This window comes from Leguminivora glycinivorella, chromosome 14 (assembly GCF_023078275.1).
Source record: "Leguminivora glycinivorella isolate SPB_JAAS2020 chromosome 14, LegGlyc_1.1, whole genome shotgun sequence".
Classification (NCBI taxonomy): domain Eukaryota; kingdom Metazoa; phylum Arthropoda; class Insecta; order Lepidoptera; family Tortricidae; genus Leguminivora; species Leguminivora glycinivorella.
The window spans coordinates 18,601,043-18,616,934 of NC_062984.1; the positions used below are offsets into that span (position 1 = coordinate 18,601,043).

Consider the following 15,892-nt stretch of genomic DNA (forward strand, 5'->3'; position numbering starts at 1 on the left):
TAAATTGAGGGATTTGCTTTTGTTGGATGTTTTATTGTCAGAATTTTGTTCGTGTTGGTGTGGTGAAAAACGTTGTTTCACTCTGTGGCAAAGTTTAACCTACGCGCCTTGAAACCCTCGCAACGCTCAAGATTTCACATTCTGAACCGCTCGCTCGCGGTTCAATATTGGCACGTACGGTTAAACAACTTTGCCCCCTTGTATAACAATAACTATTTATATTGACACCAGGGGCCGTGGTGGGCCGGCCAGTGGGCCGCGGAGCAACGGCCAACTGCGGGAGGGACGTGCCGCTTCCAAATTCTGGTGGGGCGGCTCCGGGCGCCATTGACGACGCTACTGCACCCCAGGGTGTGGATGCGCAGTCGGGTGGAGGAGTAGCCCCAACCAGGAGGCAGAAGAGGCGTGCGAAGGCGCGGGCGAACCGAGACGCGCAAGAGGGGGCCGGACCCTCCACTAGTGGGGCGGGGAGGCAGGCAACTAAGAGGTCACTGGGGGCCAGTGGCGACTCTTCTCTGCTCGCTGGCGACCACAAGCGAACAAGGGTGGGGGGGACGTTCGCTGAGGTAGCGGCGAGCGAGAAGATGGCCATCGTCCCAGTGACCTTTCCAGAGGAGAAGGTGTTGTTGGAGCATAGGTCGGCCATAGTGAGCGTCCTGCTCGTGGCGTTAGACGAGGCGGCCGATCCTATGCCCGACATCACGTTAGGTGCTGTCACGGGGGGTGCGCTTCACATCACCTGCGGAGGAAGCGACGCAGTGGGATGGCTCCGCTCGGTGATCGGAAGAGGAGAGATCGGCGGGCGGCGCCTGAAAGTCGTGGCTGCCAAAGATCTGCCGAAACCGGTCAAGATGGCCTGGCGTACGGCGATTGATGGCAGTCAGGACGTGGCGCTGGCTCTGCGGGTGATGCAGAGGCGCAACCCCAAACTCCGCACCGACGAGTGGAAGGTGGTCGACACCGTGATGTCGGAGCTGAACACCAGGCGCATCGTCCTGATGGACCAGGTGTCAGCTGACGTCATCAGGGAGGCCGGCTACGTTCTGCACTCGGGGCTCGACACCAGCCACTTCAAGCTCCTGGAGACGGGGAAGGAGCGTGAGCATGAAGAGGCTGGGGTGGAGCCCGGTACGGACGGGGGGAGGGGGACTCGGCGGCCGACAAGGCTGCGGGCGCCGCGGGGGCGGCGACGGGGAGGCCCCGGAGCGGGACGCGCCGCCTGGCGCTCCTGCGGAGGTGGCTGGGGACCGGTCGGAGGCGGGGGAAGTGGTGCTAGTCGGGGAGAGTCTCGCTGGGCTGCGCTGGGCCCGAGAGTCGTCACCGATCTCGTCGATGGCGGGCTCGGAGGACCTGCGCGGTCTGGAAGAACTCTACCTGGAGGGCACCACTTCGCCCATGTCCTGCGACAACACGGTCCAGGAGGTGGCCGCTGATCTCAGCACCACCAAACACTAACCGCCGTAATGGAGGGGCTAAGGTGTGTACAAATAAATTTACAACACAATAAGGCCGCCACTGCCCTTCTGGCCAGGCAGCTAAAAAGCGACAAGTTCGACATTGCCCTTATTCAGGAACCATATATTTACAAGGGAGAGATAAGAGGCTTGAATGGTACTGGCGGGACGATACTGTATATCTGCTCCGAAAGTAATATGAGGACATGTATTTATGTTAAAACCGGCATTGATGCTATGCTTCTAAATGCTTTCTGTTCCAGGGATCTGACCACGGTCAAGATCCAGAATAAAGGGGGGTAAGGCACTAGTCATCTCATCAGCCTACCTTCCTTACGAGGCGGCGGATCCCATCACCACACAACTGCGGGATCTCGTCGACTACGGCAGCCGGGCGAACACTGACCTGATCATCGGCTGCGATGCGAATGCACACCACGTCATCTGGGGAAGCTCGGATGTCAACAGAAGAGGAGAGAAGGTACTGGAATTCCTGGTAAGCTCTTCACTACAACTCTTGAATAAAGGCAATGAGCCGACATTCGTCAATGCTAGGCGAGGTGAGGTCATTGATATAACGCTAGCGTCCAACAACGCAAGTAATAAAGTTAGTTCATGGCATGTCTCTGGGGAGATTTCTTTATCGGACCATAGATATATATGCTTTAGGTATACCACTAAGATCAAAGTAGAAGTTATACTAAAACGGAATCCCAGGAATACCAACTGGTTATCGTTCAAGGATGACCTTAAGGCGGACCTGGGAAACCCCAATGGTAAGCTAAACTCTATTATTGACATAGAACTTGAAGCTGACAAAATAGGGCAAGCCGTCCATACGGCTTGGACAAATAACTGCCCGGAAAAGAAAATCCTGGCGAAGAAGGTACCCTGGTGGAATCCGGAGATAGCAAAACTCAGGAAAGAAACTAGGGCTGTCTTTAACGATGCCAAAAGAAGTAATGATTTTGAGCTCTACGCGCGAAAACTCACAGAGTATAGCAAGGCAGTGAGAAAAGCGAAAAGGAAAGCGTGGAAAAACCACTGCGATCAAATCGGTTCCATTCCGGAAGGCATGAGACTCACGAAGGCACTAGCCACAACGAAGTCAGTCCCACTCACCTCTATTAGAAGGAGTGATGGTGGAATGACTGAAACGGGGCTAGAGACCCTCAAGGTGATGTGTGCCACACACTTTCCAGGCTCGATAATAAATCAGAGTGTACCAGACGATGAACCAATTAGTGTTACGGAACAGTGCACTCGCACGACCAGGCATAATTGGGACACGTCGAAAAAGGTAGTAGACCACAACAAAATACAATGGGCATTATCGACATTTCAGCCATATAAAGCCCCGGGGCCAGATGGAATCTACCCCATACTACTACGAGAAGGCGCTAACGTACTTATACCCCACTTGAGTAGACTGTACAAAGCGTGTATTGCCTTCGGACATGTACCACGTGCATGGAGGTTAGTAAAGGTAACATACTTGCCCAAACCAGGCAAAGAGGATTACACAGAAGCCAAATCATATAGGCCCATAAGTCTATCATCATTTCTCCTTAAAACTTTGGAGAAACTGGTGGACAGACACATCAGGGATGGTCCGCTCAAGAGACATCCACTACACCGCTTGCAATGTGCATACCAGCCGGGCAAGTCCACGGAGACAGCACTACACCTGGTGACAACTAGAGCGGAGCAGGCCATAGAAAACAAAGAACTATGTCTTGCTGCATTTCTGGATGTCGAAGGTGCCTTTGATCGCACCACATATGGTGCAATCAATAATGCTGCACTCAAACATGGCATAGAACCTACCATCTGCCGCTGGATAGGTAATATGTTGAACAGCCGGCTAATTAAGTCCTCCCTCATGGGGGAAGAATTACTAGCCACAGCAACAAAAGGTTGTCCACAAGGTGGGGTTCTCTCTCCGACTCTATGGAGCCTGGTAGTGAACTCACTTTTGGAAGAACTAAATAAGGGCCCAGTATATACAGTGGGTTATGCAGATGATTTAGTGATACTCATAAACGGGAAATTCCCGGGAACGGTGTCAGAAATCATGAATACAGCACTGAGGCAAGTGGAGAGGTGGTGTAACCACCAACAACTCTCCATCAATCCAGGCAAAACAGTGGTAGTACCGTTTACCAGGAAAAGGGCCCTTACTGGCATGGAGCAACTAAGGCTCTATGGAAGGGTACTTGAACTTTCCAATGAAGTGAAATATCTAGGGGTAACACTAGACAAAGAACTGAACTGGAAAAGACACGTCGAACTGACCACAGCCAAGGCACTTAGAGTGTTTGGAATGTGTAGGTCAGCTTACGGCAAAACATGGGGTTTAAACCCAAAGGTACTAAGGTGGATCTACACCATGATGGTGAGACCTATAATCCTGTACGGAAGCCTGGCCTGGTGGCCAAGGACATTACTGAGCACATGCAAGGATGTCCTCATGAAGGTACAAAGGACAGCATGCATGGCTATAACGGGTGCGTTCAGAACGACGCCAACAGCAGCATTGGAGGTACTATTGGATCTCCCGCCGCTACATCTAGTGATACAGTCTGAGGCACTGAAATCGCTACACCGGCTGGCTTTAACAGGCCTCTGGAGCGATAGCATGCCGAAGACTAAACACACAAGCATGGAATACAACAATTCTATGGGAAGGCTGATGAGTATGGGCTGCGACAAAATGCAACCGAAATTCATCTTCCACAAAAACTTCAAAACCAAAGTCCATACTAGAGCCGAATGGAAGGAGGGGCTGGAGACACCCACCCCTGATGACAACACCATCATCTGGTATACAGACGGGTCCAAGATGGCATCTGGTACGGGCGCAGGCATTTATGCAAATGACTACAGTGGTAGTATCAGCATGGGCAATTATGCCACGGTCTTCCAAGCCGAGACATATGCAATAATTGCCTGTGTACATGAGAATATAGTTAGACAAATCCAAGGTAAGACTATCTATATACTCAGCGACAGTCAAGCGGCACTCAAAGCCTTCACATCGCCCAGAGTTACCTCTAGACTGGTATTAAACGGCATCCAAGCTCTTAACAAGCTTGGAAGGCAAAACAAGGTGCAACTGGTATGGATACCGGGGCACGAAGGCTTCATTGGCAATGAAAACGCTGATGAACTTGCCAAGGCCGGATCTGAAGACAACTTCATAGGTCCGGAACCTTATGTGGGCCTTTCACAAGGAACCATCAGAATGGCTATGAAAGACCAAACAAAGGCTAGTCACCAAAAAGAGTGGGATGCCCTGGTTGGTCTGAAGCATTCAAAGCTCTTTATGCAGAGGGTAGACTCTGGATGGAGCAAAAAGCTAGGGAAGCTAGGCAAAAGACAACTCCAAATTATAACGGGGGTGTTCACAGGCCATTACGGGGTCAAAGGAATTTTGGCCAAGATGGGACACGCCGACAACACTGATTGTCGCATGTGTGGCGAAGAGGAAGAGACCGTCAGACATTTAATGTGTGAATGTCACGCCCTCGCCAGACAAAGAATGAAGAACTTTGGAGCAGGCTACCTGGCACCGAAGGACTTCAGAGAGCTACCCATGAGCCTCATCATCCGATACGTGGAGATGGTCGAGAAGCTCCTGAATAGCTGAAGGATCTTAGGATCGTAGGGGGTAATTGCACAAAAGATCCCGATGGGTCGAAGTGTATCCGTAAGGGCCCCCGCAGATTTAAGATAAGATAAGATAAGATAAGACACCAGGTCAAGAGTAAGATTCCAATATAGCGAGTGGTTCTAAAAGTACAATATTATATAACGTATTCTTGCGCCCAGGCCGGCGCCTCTAATGCTTTGGTAACTGACTATAGGGGAAATGCATTGGATAATAAAACGAGTGATTAAAAATCATGAAAAATTGTTTAATTGGCATACCAACTGATAACTTGTTACAACCTATGGCCAATTTTACAATTATCTATAATTGTTAATAATTAAATATAATATTTATGTAAAATATGTTTATGCTTCAATGGTTTACTTACATTTAAATTTTATATTATTATTCAGAAAAAGAAACTATATAATTAGACTTCGGTAAATAGTCATATAAAATGTTCGCAAAGTTACATCGGGTGTATCAAAATGTCTCGTTGGAGAATGTTAACCATATAAAACCTAAGGCCACAATTTATTACTATGTGTCTTATCTAAGTCTAGAGTAACGCAAGCCGTGTCGACGCTGGCACATGCCCGTATTTACAATCCAAGGAGTACAGGGGATAGCTAAAATCTGTTAAAACACCCATGAGGCGTGGCGGCAGCGGTAGAATTTGTACTGTATAAAAAACTGTAAATTTGTATAAAAACTGTAGCGATTATCGTTGTATTGGGGCAGTTTAGTCGTTAGACATTTCAGCAATAGCGTTTTTGGCTATTTTTGGACTGACTGCTTTCCCCGCCACCACGCCACACACCGAAAGCTTACATGTTCTTACTTACTACTAGGTATCATTAAATTTGTATGGCAACTAAGCGCTCAGTGACGACCACTGATATTATTTACATGTACAAGCAACCGACTGAGCGAGGTTATGTCGAACATTGGTAACGTCGAGTGAACACGCGCTCAGTTTGGAAGCAAAAAGTGAACCAGATTTGGGGGACTCGATATTGTCGCAACAGTCTTCATTACTCAGTCGCTTTTCAATTAAACCAATTACTATGAAGTACTTTTGCCACTATTAATAATACTCTTTTTTTTTCTTTTTTTAATTTCATCACAATATCACCCAATGAGTAATTTCAACATTTTACCCGCTAGACTAGGTCAAAGGTAAAATAGCAAACTCTCCATTGTTAGGAATGTTCCGTTATTAATACTGGTGAATGCTCCAATTTATAAAAATGCTTGATATGATAAAAAAATTAAATGCGTTGAGATTCGCAGACCGTTAAATGCATAAAAACATTTAAAAGTGCATCCATATCAGAAATGTTTAATTAACGAAAACGTCATTCAACTCTCTTCCAGTGTAAAAAAAAAGATATGTAACAAGTTTCGTATAAAACATACCGATAAGAATGCACCTAAGTCGCAAATATTTTTACAACAGACATGCAAAATGTTTCTATTTCATCAGGACAATTCATTTTCAGGCGATATAGTTTGGGGTGTACAGTAATATACATATACGCTGACGACGCTGACCTAACTCGGCACTAACTTAGCAACACGGCCTCAAAACAATATAACATTATAATTATTGAAACAAACATAATCAATGGGAATTTAACATAATTTTAAACATAAAAATATCAAAATACTAATTTGTAGTTAGATTAAACCAGTATACGAACTTCACTATCGCTGTAAAAATCACTTTTGCTTTTCGAAATAAACAAGAAAGAAATAATTTCATTTGCCTGTGATACAAACATGATAATCTTGATAATAATATAACATGGAAAATAAAAACTATGTTTTAGATACAGTAATACAAAATAAAGTCTAAACATTTGTATCACCCATGAATAAGTACATAACCTCTGCCTTCTTTGCATAACTTCTTGCTTAAATATATCATGTAGCCAGATGCAATGATAAATAGCAAGCAATCCTAAGCGAGTATATGAGGCTATATTGTCAGACTTACGGGCTAAAATTTTATATTTTAATAAACTTTATTGATTGGCAAAGAATAGTGAAGTTCAGTATTGTTACATGATCAAAATTTAAATACAAATATTTTAAACAAAGTTTCTAATGTAAATCAACTATAGGACAACAAGATACTCGTCAAAGCGAGAGTCCCAACATGATGGTCAAATACTATTATTTATAGCCTTTGAAAATAACTATCTACTATGCATGATCTCAACTATTTGACCCATTTGTATAACGCGAAAATCCTAAACTGAGCAAAAATGCTGTAAAGAAGCGTATATTCCGACATTCATAAGCTTTTTGTCAGAAGCTAACCTACGGTACATTTCCTCTCAACTGGTATACATCAGACAAATGCTTCAAATTGAAATTTCAATATTTTTACCGAATATTGAAATTTCAATTAGAAAGGAACTGTACTTGAAGCGGACTCGTCTGTTATAAAAAGCTTCAATTGTTTTGATGCCAGTTGAGAGGTAAAAGTTGAGGTTCCCAACTTAGAGAGGCTATTCGAAATGGGTAACTGAGGAAGACCTCACGGCCCCTTCCTACGGCGCCCAGGGAACCCCTACGTTAGAATGCCCTACATGTATTGAGCCGTGTTGCGTGTGGCGACCTACTCGACGCTGTTGGTGGTGTCGTTGACGTCGTCGAAGGACTCGTCCCCGGAGCCGCCGCCGGGCGCGAGCGACGACCGCTTCATGCGCGACGAGGACGAACCGCTCGAGAGACCGATGGGGCCGCCGCCTTGCCGCCTGTAACATACAGATAACATTAGTCTTCTCAATTTAGTCACATTATGAATAGCGACCAGATATGACGAATATGTCATTCGCTATAGCATTTCATGCGGCTGGTAAGCTTAGAACAGAAGGAGCAAAACGTCTCGCCCACGTAATAACCAGACTTTCTGTGTATGTGAGGGACGGCTAGTCTGTCGCGGGCGAGATATTGTTGCGAAACTCCTATGTTGGGTCTACTGCCGGCCTAGTCAAGGTGACAATCGCCATTGCTCCGAAACGAAACGCATCCATCACTGTTGCGCTCTAAGAGTGATAGAGTGACAAAACGTTTTGATATCGCAACACAAGAGATTGTCCCCTTGTCTAGCCAATCCTATTACGAATGACGAATTCGCTTTATCTGGACGCATGTAGAATTGTAGACACAATTGCATTGGAAAATGGCGTTGTTTTTGATGTAGGAAAGGGAAGCAACAGGTACTTGCGATAATTGGCGCTATAGTTAGTTACAAAGATATACATGTTTTGGCCTCCTGTACTTGCAAAGATTAAGATCTATCCGCAATATTATAACTTATTCTTTACTTGCAATTTTATTAAATGTTTTCTATAAAAGCTACTACAAGTAAGTTTAATATCTACAATATTTGTTAGTCTAAACAACTCTAATAAGAAAATTAAAAGTCAAATCGCCATGTACCTAGATTTGACTTGTATGATAAAGAGATCAAACCCAAACAACACAATGATATGGGTTTTGCCCATGAAGTGTTCATGGAAAGACGGCACAACAAACATTCTTTTTAATGCTAAAATGATGACAAGATTGATGTATTGTTACTATCGGAGGAACAAGAAACCTCGCAAATATAATGACCAATAAGAGGCACTTAATATAATCTACTGCATTACATTAAGACCTTGAAATATATGAGCACGGCCACAGAACTTAATTTAGATAGAAGAAACAAATTCATATATTTGTATAGGGGCCGAGCGTGTCAGTTTTTGTACTGAAGTTGATTCTTGCCTGTAATTTTAAATATGTCTCAGGCTCTTGATTGTTAATAATTTTTGTGTTGTTGCAATTGAATATCACGTAACGAGGCATTTTTTATGTTTTGGTTGACTTCAACTTACAAAAATTGACGCCCGAAAGCTGCAAGCTGCGAGTAAAGACGGACAACTCAGTGGATTTCACTGAGTTCAGTTGACACGCTAAGTAGATACGTTTGCTTGATCTATGGTATATATGACATCTGTGAGCACGGCTCTTAGTTATAATGCGTCGCGATCTGAAAAAAGCAACCTGTTTGCGAATGGATCGCTTCGCATTTGAAAGATGTGGACAGTTACAAATCGTCATTATATTTGACAGAATTTCGTTACCAACGATTGTATCTATAGCTTGCTGTGTATTGCTAGAAAAGTCACCCCATTTTTTTTAACAGCGACGTTTGAGTAGAACGTACACTGTGGTCCACAATTAATGCCAATGAATGTGAAAATGATCTTTGTATTCAATCAACGAAGGCTATTAATGCTATTATTAAAACATAGGCGTAAGCTTAGACATAGAACATTATGCTGGGCCGGCAATATTGTATGGCAAAACTAAAAACTTTGACAGCAATTAAATTACAACTTCGTAAGCAGTTTTACTCAACATAAAAAGGATGAGCGAATAAAATGTTTTTTTAAAGGCTCAAATATGAAACTTATTATCAATTCTTCGTTATCATCGTTTTCTGTTTTGCCAAGTACTGCGCCCAGCACAAGCCGTGTTATCCGCGCGGCAAGCTGTAATCACCATAGTATTGCCAAGTCTTACTGTACAGTACCGCATCCTAATCGGAGAGAGTCTCGTCGCGCGATGGGCTACACACAACACATCATATTATACACTTGTAGAGACTAAAGATGGTCAGTGAAGATAAAAATACTGGTGCGTCCAGATTTGTCGTGTGATATTTCATTGAAAGGCTCGCATGCGGTGGACGAGTGGTTTGTGAACGACTTTTGAGCGCCAACCACGTTCGTCAGATCTGAACACACTTTATGAAAGTCCTTCACAAAGTACTTTAAATTTGGGGCTTTTCCGGGTTAGACGATAAAAAACAAAAGTAGTACAAGTCTAATCTTATTTTCTAAACATCAATACTAAACACTACAACATTTAGGTAATTAAAAAAAAGTTAGTTTGAAGTAAAAAAAAAAAAATGTTATATGCAAGAAGAAAATTGTACATAGTAAAAAATATACAGTCAATTCAGGTAATATTATAACATATGCTTTATTCAAAATACATGTTCTGATGGTGAGTGATTTTTTGCGCCCAGGGGCCCGTTTCTCGAAGGGTACAAGCCTTGTATTACAAGTGCGTGAACTGTCAAATCGTATGGGTTGTCATGGAAACACACTTGTAATACAAGGCTTGTACCCTTCGAGAAACGGGCCCCTGATAAGAGTTTATAAATGAAGTATAGTTTTTTTTTTATCTTTGTTCTTTCGGGTAACAAAGCCGACCTGTATTGACTGTAAAAAAATATTGCTATTTACTTACAAACCCGATTAGTACGTACAGGTCAATTCATAATAGCTGGCACGAATGGAACGAATAAGTGAATGAAAATATCTATGTGTGTGACTGATTTACCAATAAAATACTGGATCTTGACAGTTACGACTGTATACCGATGCAGGAGTCACTCACACAATAAAAGTTTCGTTCATCCCATTCGTTCCAGCATTTGTGAATCAACCTATAGAAATAATAATAAAATAACAGAAGCTGTCATTATAGGTTTTGCACAATACTATCAAGATAGGAAACGGGCAACATTCAGGGTTACGTATCCATGTTACACATAGAGTGCGTTAATATCCTTGTTAATGTTGCAGCAATCATTGTAGAGCACAGGAGAAGAGGCGCTCTCTGTGATCATCCATATAGGTGATCTAAGTGAATGACACGAGTTAACGCTCCAGCAGGAAGATGCGCTCAGCTCTAGCACAGTATAATAAAGAGTACTATCGTACAGTATGGCCGCTTCCGCTCCCCGCTGAAAGTGCCGCCCACCCCCTCTCGGCTACCTCACATTTACGCCTGTCAAAAACGCGAACAGTCAACCTGTCATATCTCACTCACACAAGCATGGTATACGTTCACCTACACGAGCTTAGAATGTGTGCTAGGAACGCGCCTCTTTCATATATTTGATCGCCAGTGTCCGAGATGTGGCTCTAGGTAAACATAGCACAGAATCTGCCGGCTGGACGCTCAGCGCACAATCGGTGTGACCCAATGGGCGTCAAAAAGGTTCGCGAGAGAGACAACACTACCAGACCCCCCGGCCAGGGCCCAGGAGTGACAGAGACGCATGTACTCACCGCAGCTTGTTGCGCAGGTTGTTGCACTCGCGCGTGAGTGTCTCGTGCGTCTCAAGGATGTCCTCGAGCTCGCGCTGCGCCTTGCGCTTGCCGACCTTCTCGCGCTGAACCTCTTCCTCCGCCTCGTCCAGCTGGCGTTTGAGCGCTTTCACGCGGTTGTTCATCTGTAAGAACATAAATATTGTTTAGGGATTCCCGTTTCTTAGGCTGGTTTTAATGTCACGCGGACTAATTTGTATGAAGCTGATGTTGTCATCCGCGCGGACTCGTCCGCGCCACTCTAGTAAAACGGTCCCTGAACTTCATACATGTTAGTCCGGCGCGGATCGCTCCGCGCGAACGGTCCGCGTGACACTAAAACCAGCTTTAGATTATTCAATATAATTCTTAGAACAAATTAATTTATCCTCGTAGAAAATAATTTAATTTGATTTTTTAGCAGATACACTACTATTTTATTTCAGTTACTACTATTTTATTTGGTTTTAGTTTTTATTTCAGTTTCTTCAATACATACATACATACATACAATCACTGTATCCCATAAAGGGAAGACAATAGGTAGGTAGGCGCTTCCTAGGTTTCAATATAAACCACCACACACCACCACAATTTGTCCACCTACGGAGGGAGACCTCATATGACAGGACTGACACCTCTATATGATTTGAATACGTCAATCGTACTCGGTAGGTAACGTGTAAATTCATTTCATTTGTCATTTTGTGTACCTTTGCGGTCACACATCAATAACCAAAAAGTTACTAGCTCTTCCAGGTCACCAGTCTGTTGTGTAAAACCTTTTTTCTTGGCCACAGACTAGCGAAAGGAAAAGACGTGGCCTACGATGGCGTGAGCTCGCCCAGAAGAGGTCTGTTCACTCTTGATCTGAAGGTTGCCGAACCAAAACTATACATATCGTCACTACTTTGAAAAAATCTCGTATCTCACGCTGCTTCTCAAAGCTAAAACGCAGTAAGTCTATATCCATTCCATACATACTTACTGCAATTTTCTTTTCATTGACAGACGAAGATACAATTTTTTTTAAAGTAGTGACGATATGACTACTGTCAAGAGGGTGCTGTTAATCTGATGTGTGCGGCGACAGTTCAATATAGTATGAAGAAAATAGTTGTAATGAAAGTTGGCGCGTGGTCCTATATTTCTGTCAGGAAAGCATGGTCGCGTGATAAATGATAAAACATCAGGACGTCCCTATCGTACTATTTGTGTACGATAGGGACGGCCAATGTTTTATCATTTATCGCGCAACCATACTTGCCTGCCTGCAGGGTTAGTACATGACTGCCGCGAGGTAGACTAGCCGTCCTTTTGTCATTAATACAGTTAGAAGAAGACGTGTGACCTATTTCGCGGCGACATACTCTCGCGGAAATCATGCGCTAAGCCCACTGGTCAGGCTTTAGTTTATAACTTAAAAGCTTTTGCCCGCGGCGTTGCTCGCGTTAGAAAGAGACAAAAACTAGCCTATGTCACTCTCCGTGTCTTCAACTATCTTCACTTAAAAAATCACGTCAATGCGTCGCTCCGTTTTACCGTGAAAGACGGACAAACAAACAGACACACACACTTTCCCATTTATAATATTAGGATGGATGTTACCTTCTCGATCTGTTCCTTGTACTGATCCGCGTGGCGGCGTTCCTCGTCCAGCTGGAGCGCTAGTTCCTTCATCTTCTTGTCGAGTTTGCGCGACGCCTTCTGTTGTGCTAGGCGCTCGCGCGACTCTGCTTCTAACTGTTCCTCTAGGTTAGCCACCTTCAGCTCTAGAGAGGTGATCACGCCCTGGAAACACATATGATATTAATTTTCGTATTCCTCAAATATATTAACTCTAAACCAAGTAGTGCGTTAAATGAAAAAAATGCGTCGTACGTCAAATAATTTATAAAAACATAATTATGATTACTGATCTACGTCTAGATACGTAGATCAGGGGGGTTACCATGACGTGCTAAAGCCATTCAGTTTAGGTTGAGAGAGAGGGACGGAGCTATGTAACTGCTATAGCTGTGTCCCTTTCTCTCAACCTAAACTGAACGTCTTTAGTACGTCATGGTAACCCCCCAGTAATCATATGTTTACCATTAAGGCTATTAATTTATAAAAAGCTGTTAACATATTATAACTTTTCGAAGAAGAGCATTGGTTACGTAAGTAATCTATATCACGGTCATTTACACGAATTAATGAACATGTGATCTGAGGCTCTTTTATTTACTGACCAAGGTTTTTTTTTTTTAATTATAAACTGGCCAGTGCACCTGATGGAAAGTGACGACAACGCCGAAGTTGTACCTTGTGTGTGTATACTATTTCTCTGTTTGACGGAGCCGCGTAGTGGTAATTTCGTTTAGCGCAGCGTTGAAATTTGACGCTTTTCAGCCGGCAGAAAACACACTTGCTACCGGCGAATTCGTCAGACGTAAAACGATTTGTAATATTTTTTTTTTTAGTACTACGTCGGTGGCAAGTTGGCATACGGTCCACCTGATGGAAAGGAGTCACCGTAACTTATGGACGTCGGCAACGCGCATGTGACACTCCTAGAGTTGCAACCTATGGACGCCTGCAACTCAAGGAGTGTCACATGCGTTTTGCCAACCCATTAGAAACTTGTACACTCCCTTTTCATACAAGTTCTAAGAAGGGTTCTGGTTGCCCACGACTCAAAGGACACACGAACGACAGAACAAATTAGTACCGTACGTAGGTCCTTCCGTCACTAGCACACCGCACCCTCGTTGAGCTCTGGTAGCCTTACTCACCGGCACGAGCACAACACTATGAGTAGGGTCAAGTGTTATTTGGCTGCGGTCTTCTGTAAGGCGGAGGTACTTCCCCAGTTGGGCTCTGCTCCAGATTTGAGCGAGATCATATCCGCTGTGCTGTGCCCTACCACACAAAGCGGAATATCAGTCGCTATGCCCTACCTCCTATTAAAATTCAGAATTACTCTGTTCTAACGAAGTCATACCTTGGTCTTGGTCCGCTGCGCGGTCTCCAGCTCGGCCAGCTTGGCCTTGAGCTCCTTGTTCTGCCGCTCCAGCACCAGATTGTGTGGCGAGCTGCTGCTAGCTGCACGGGTGTACAGCGCCCTGTGGTCTAGAGTCACAGCTCACCTTGGTCTTGGTCCGCTGCGCGGTCTCCAGCTCAGCCAGCTTGGCCTTGAGCTCCTTGTTCTGCCGCTCCAGCACCAGCTTGTGTGGCGAGCTGCTGCTAGCTGCACGGGTGTACAGCGCCCTGTGGTCTAGAGTCACAGCTCACCTTGGTCTTGGTCCGCTGCGCGGTCTCCAGCTCAGCCAGCTTGGCCTTGAGCTCCTTGTTCTGCCGCTCCAGCACCAGCTTGTGTGGCGAGCTGCTGCTAGCTGCACGGGTGTACAGCGCCCTGTGGTCTAGAGTCACAGCTCACCTTGGTCTTGGTCCGCTGCGCGGTCTCCAGCTCAGCCAGCTTGGCCTTGAGCTCCTTGTTCTGCCGCTCCAGCACCAGCTTGTGTGGCGAGCTGCTGCTAGCTGCACGGGTGTACAGCGCCCTGTGGTCTAGAGTCACAGCTCACCTTGGTCTTGGTCCGCTGCGCGGTCTCCAGCTCAGCCAGCTTGGCCTTGAGCTCCTTGTTCTGCCGCTCCAGCACCAGCTTGCCGCTCTCCAGCTTCTGTGTGGCGGACTTCTCTGTGCCGAGCTCCATGGTGATCTGATCGATTTGGTTCTGCAACATTGGAAATTATTATTATTATGTATGATCAGCATGTTTACCTACTTATTACGAAATTGTCTATACTGTATGATCGAAAAACGTGACAACAGAAAAACTTTAGAGATAAATTGGCGGACTTGTTTTGATATCTCTGAATTAGTTAAAACATCTCTTAACTCCAGATCTTTTTAACATCGCATGGGGCTGTTAACAATAAAGTTAGTACTACACTACTTTTGCTCCCATACCAAAATCTGTTAGCTCGTAAACCTTATAAAGAAAAATATATAAGAATAATTATTGCTTAAAATCGATTTAGAATAGAAGATACATATTGAGTCGTACCTGTGCCTTCCTAAGACGATCATTGAGTATTTCGTTGTTGGACTGTTCCTCGTCCAGGTCTTCTTCGAGCGCCGCTATCCGCGCTTCCAGGCGTTTCTTCTCATCTATTAGAAGTGTGCCCTGAGAAAAAAATATTCGTTTTAGATTGATCAATATGTTTTTTAAATATCACTGTAGTTTAGAAATTTTAAGTGTGGTGTAAGTGTCAAATTATTCGGCTCAAGCTCGAGCGCCTTGATGCGTCGTTCAGCTTCCAATAACATCAACATACCGTGCTAGCCGTATTGTCGAGTTCATCCTGCAGACCATCCCTCTCGGACTCAGCTTCAGCTTGCTTTCTCTTAGCTGTGTCGTTTTCTAGCCCGCACAGCTGCGGTCAACTTCTGAGTGTGCTATAGAGCCTCGGCCTCGACCGACTTGACGCGTCGCTCAGTTTCTAACAACGTGAACATACCTTGCTGGTGGTGTTGTTGAGCTCGTCCTGCAGGTCGTCTCGCTCAGCCTCAGCCTGTCCCCTAGTCCTCTCAGCGCCAGCTAACTCCTCGGCATGCTGTAACACCTCGGTCTCGAACGCGTTGA

At 44.8% G+C, this 15,892-nt stretch overlaps 1 protein-coding gene across 1 annotated transcript in view; it reads right to left on the reverse strand.

Annotated features, from left to right (window-relative positions):
* Positions 1–5,350: 5,350 nt before the first annotated feature.
* LOC125233313 (myosin heavy chain, non-muscle) overlaps positions 5,351–15,892 on the reverse strand; it is a 166,147-nt gene continuing 155,605 nt past the window's right edge. The window contains exons 24-28 of the mRNA XM_048139282.1: positions 15,314–15,433; positions 14,831–14,980; positions 12,876–13,058; positions 11,250–11,413; positions 5,351–7,871 (exon numbers count right to left, since the gene is read on the reverse strand). Coding sequence (XP_047995239.1) covers positions 7,733–7,871; positions 11,250–11,413; positions 12,876–13,058; positions 14,831–14,980; positions 15,314–15,433 — 756 coding nt within the window. The 3' untranslated portion in view covers positions 5,351–7,732. The remainder of the gene's footprint in view (positions 7,872–11,249; positions 11,414–12,875; positions 13,059–14,830; positions 14,981–15,313; positions 15,434–15,892) is intronic.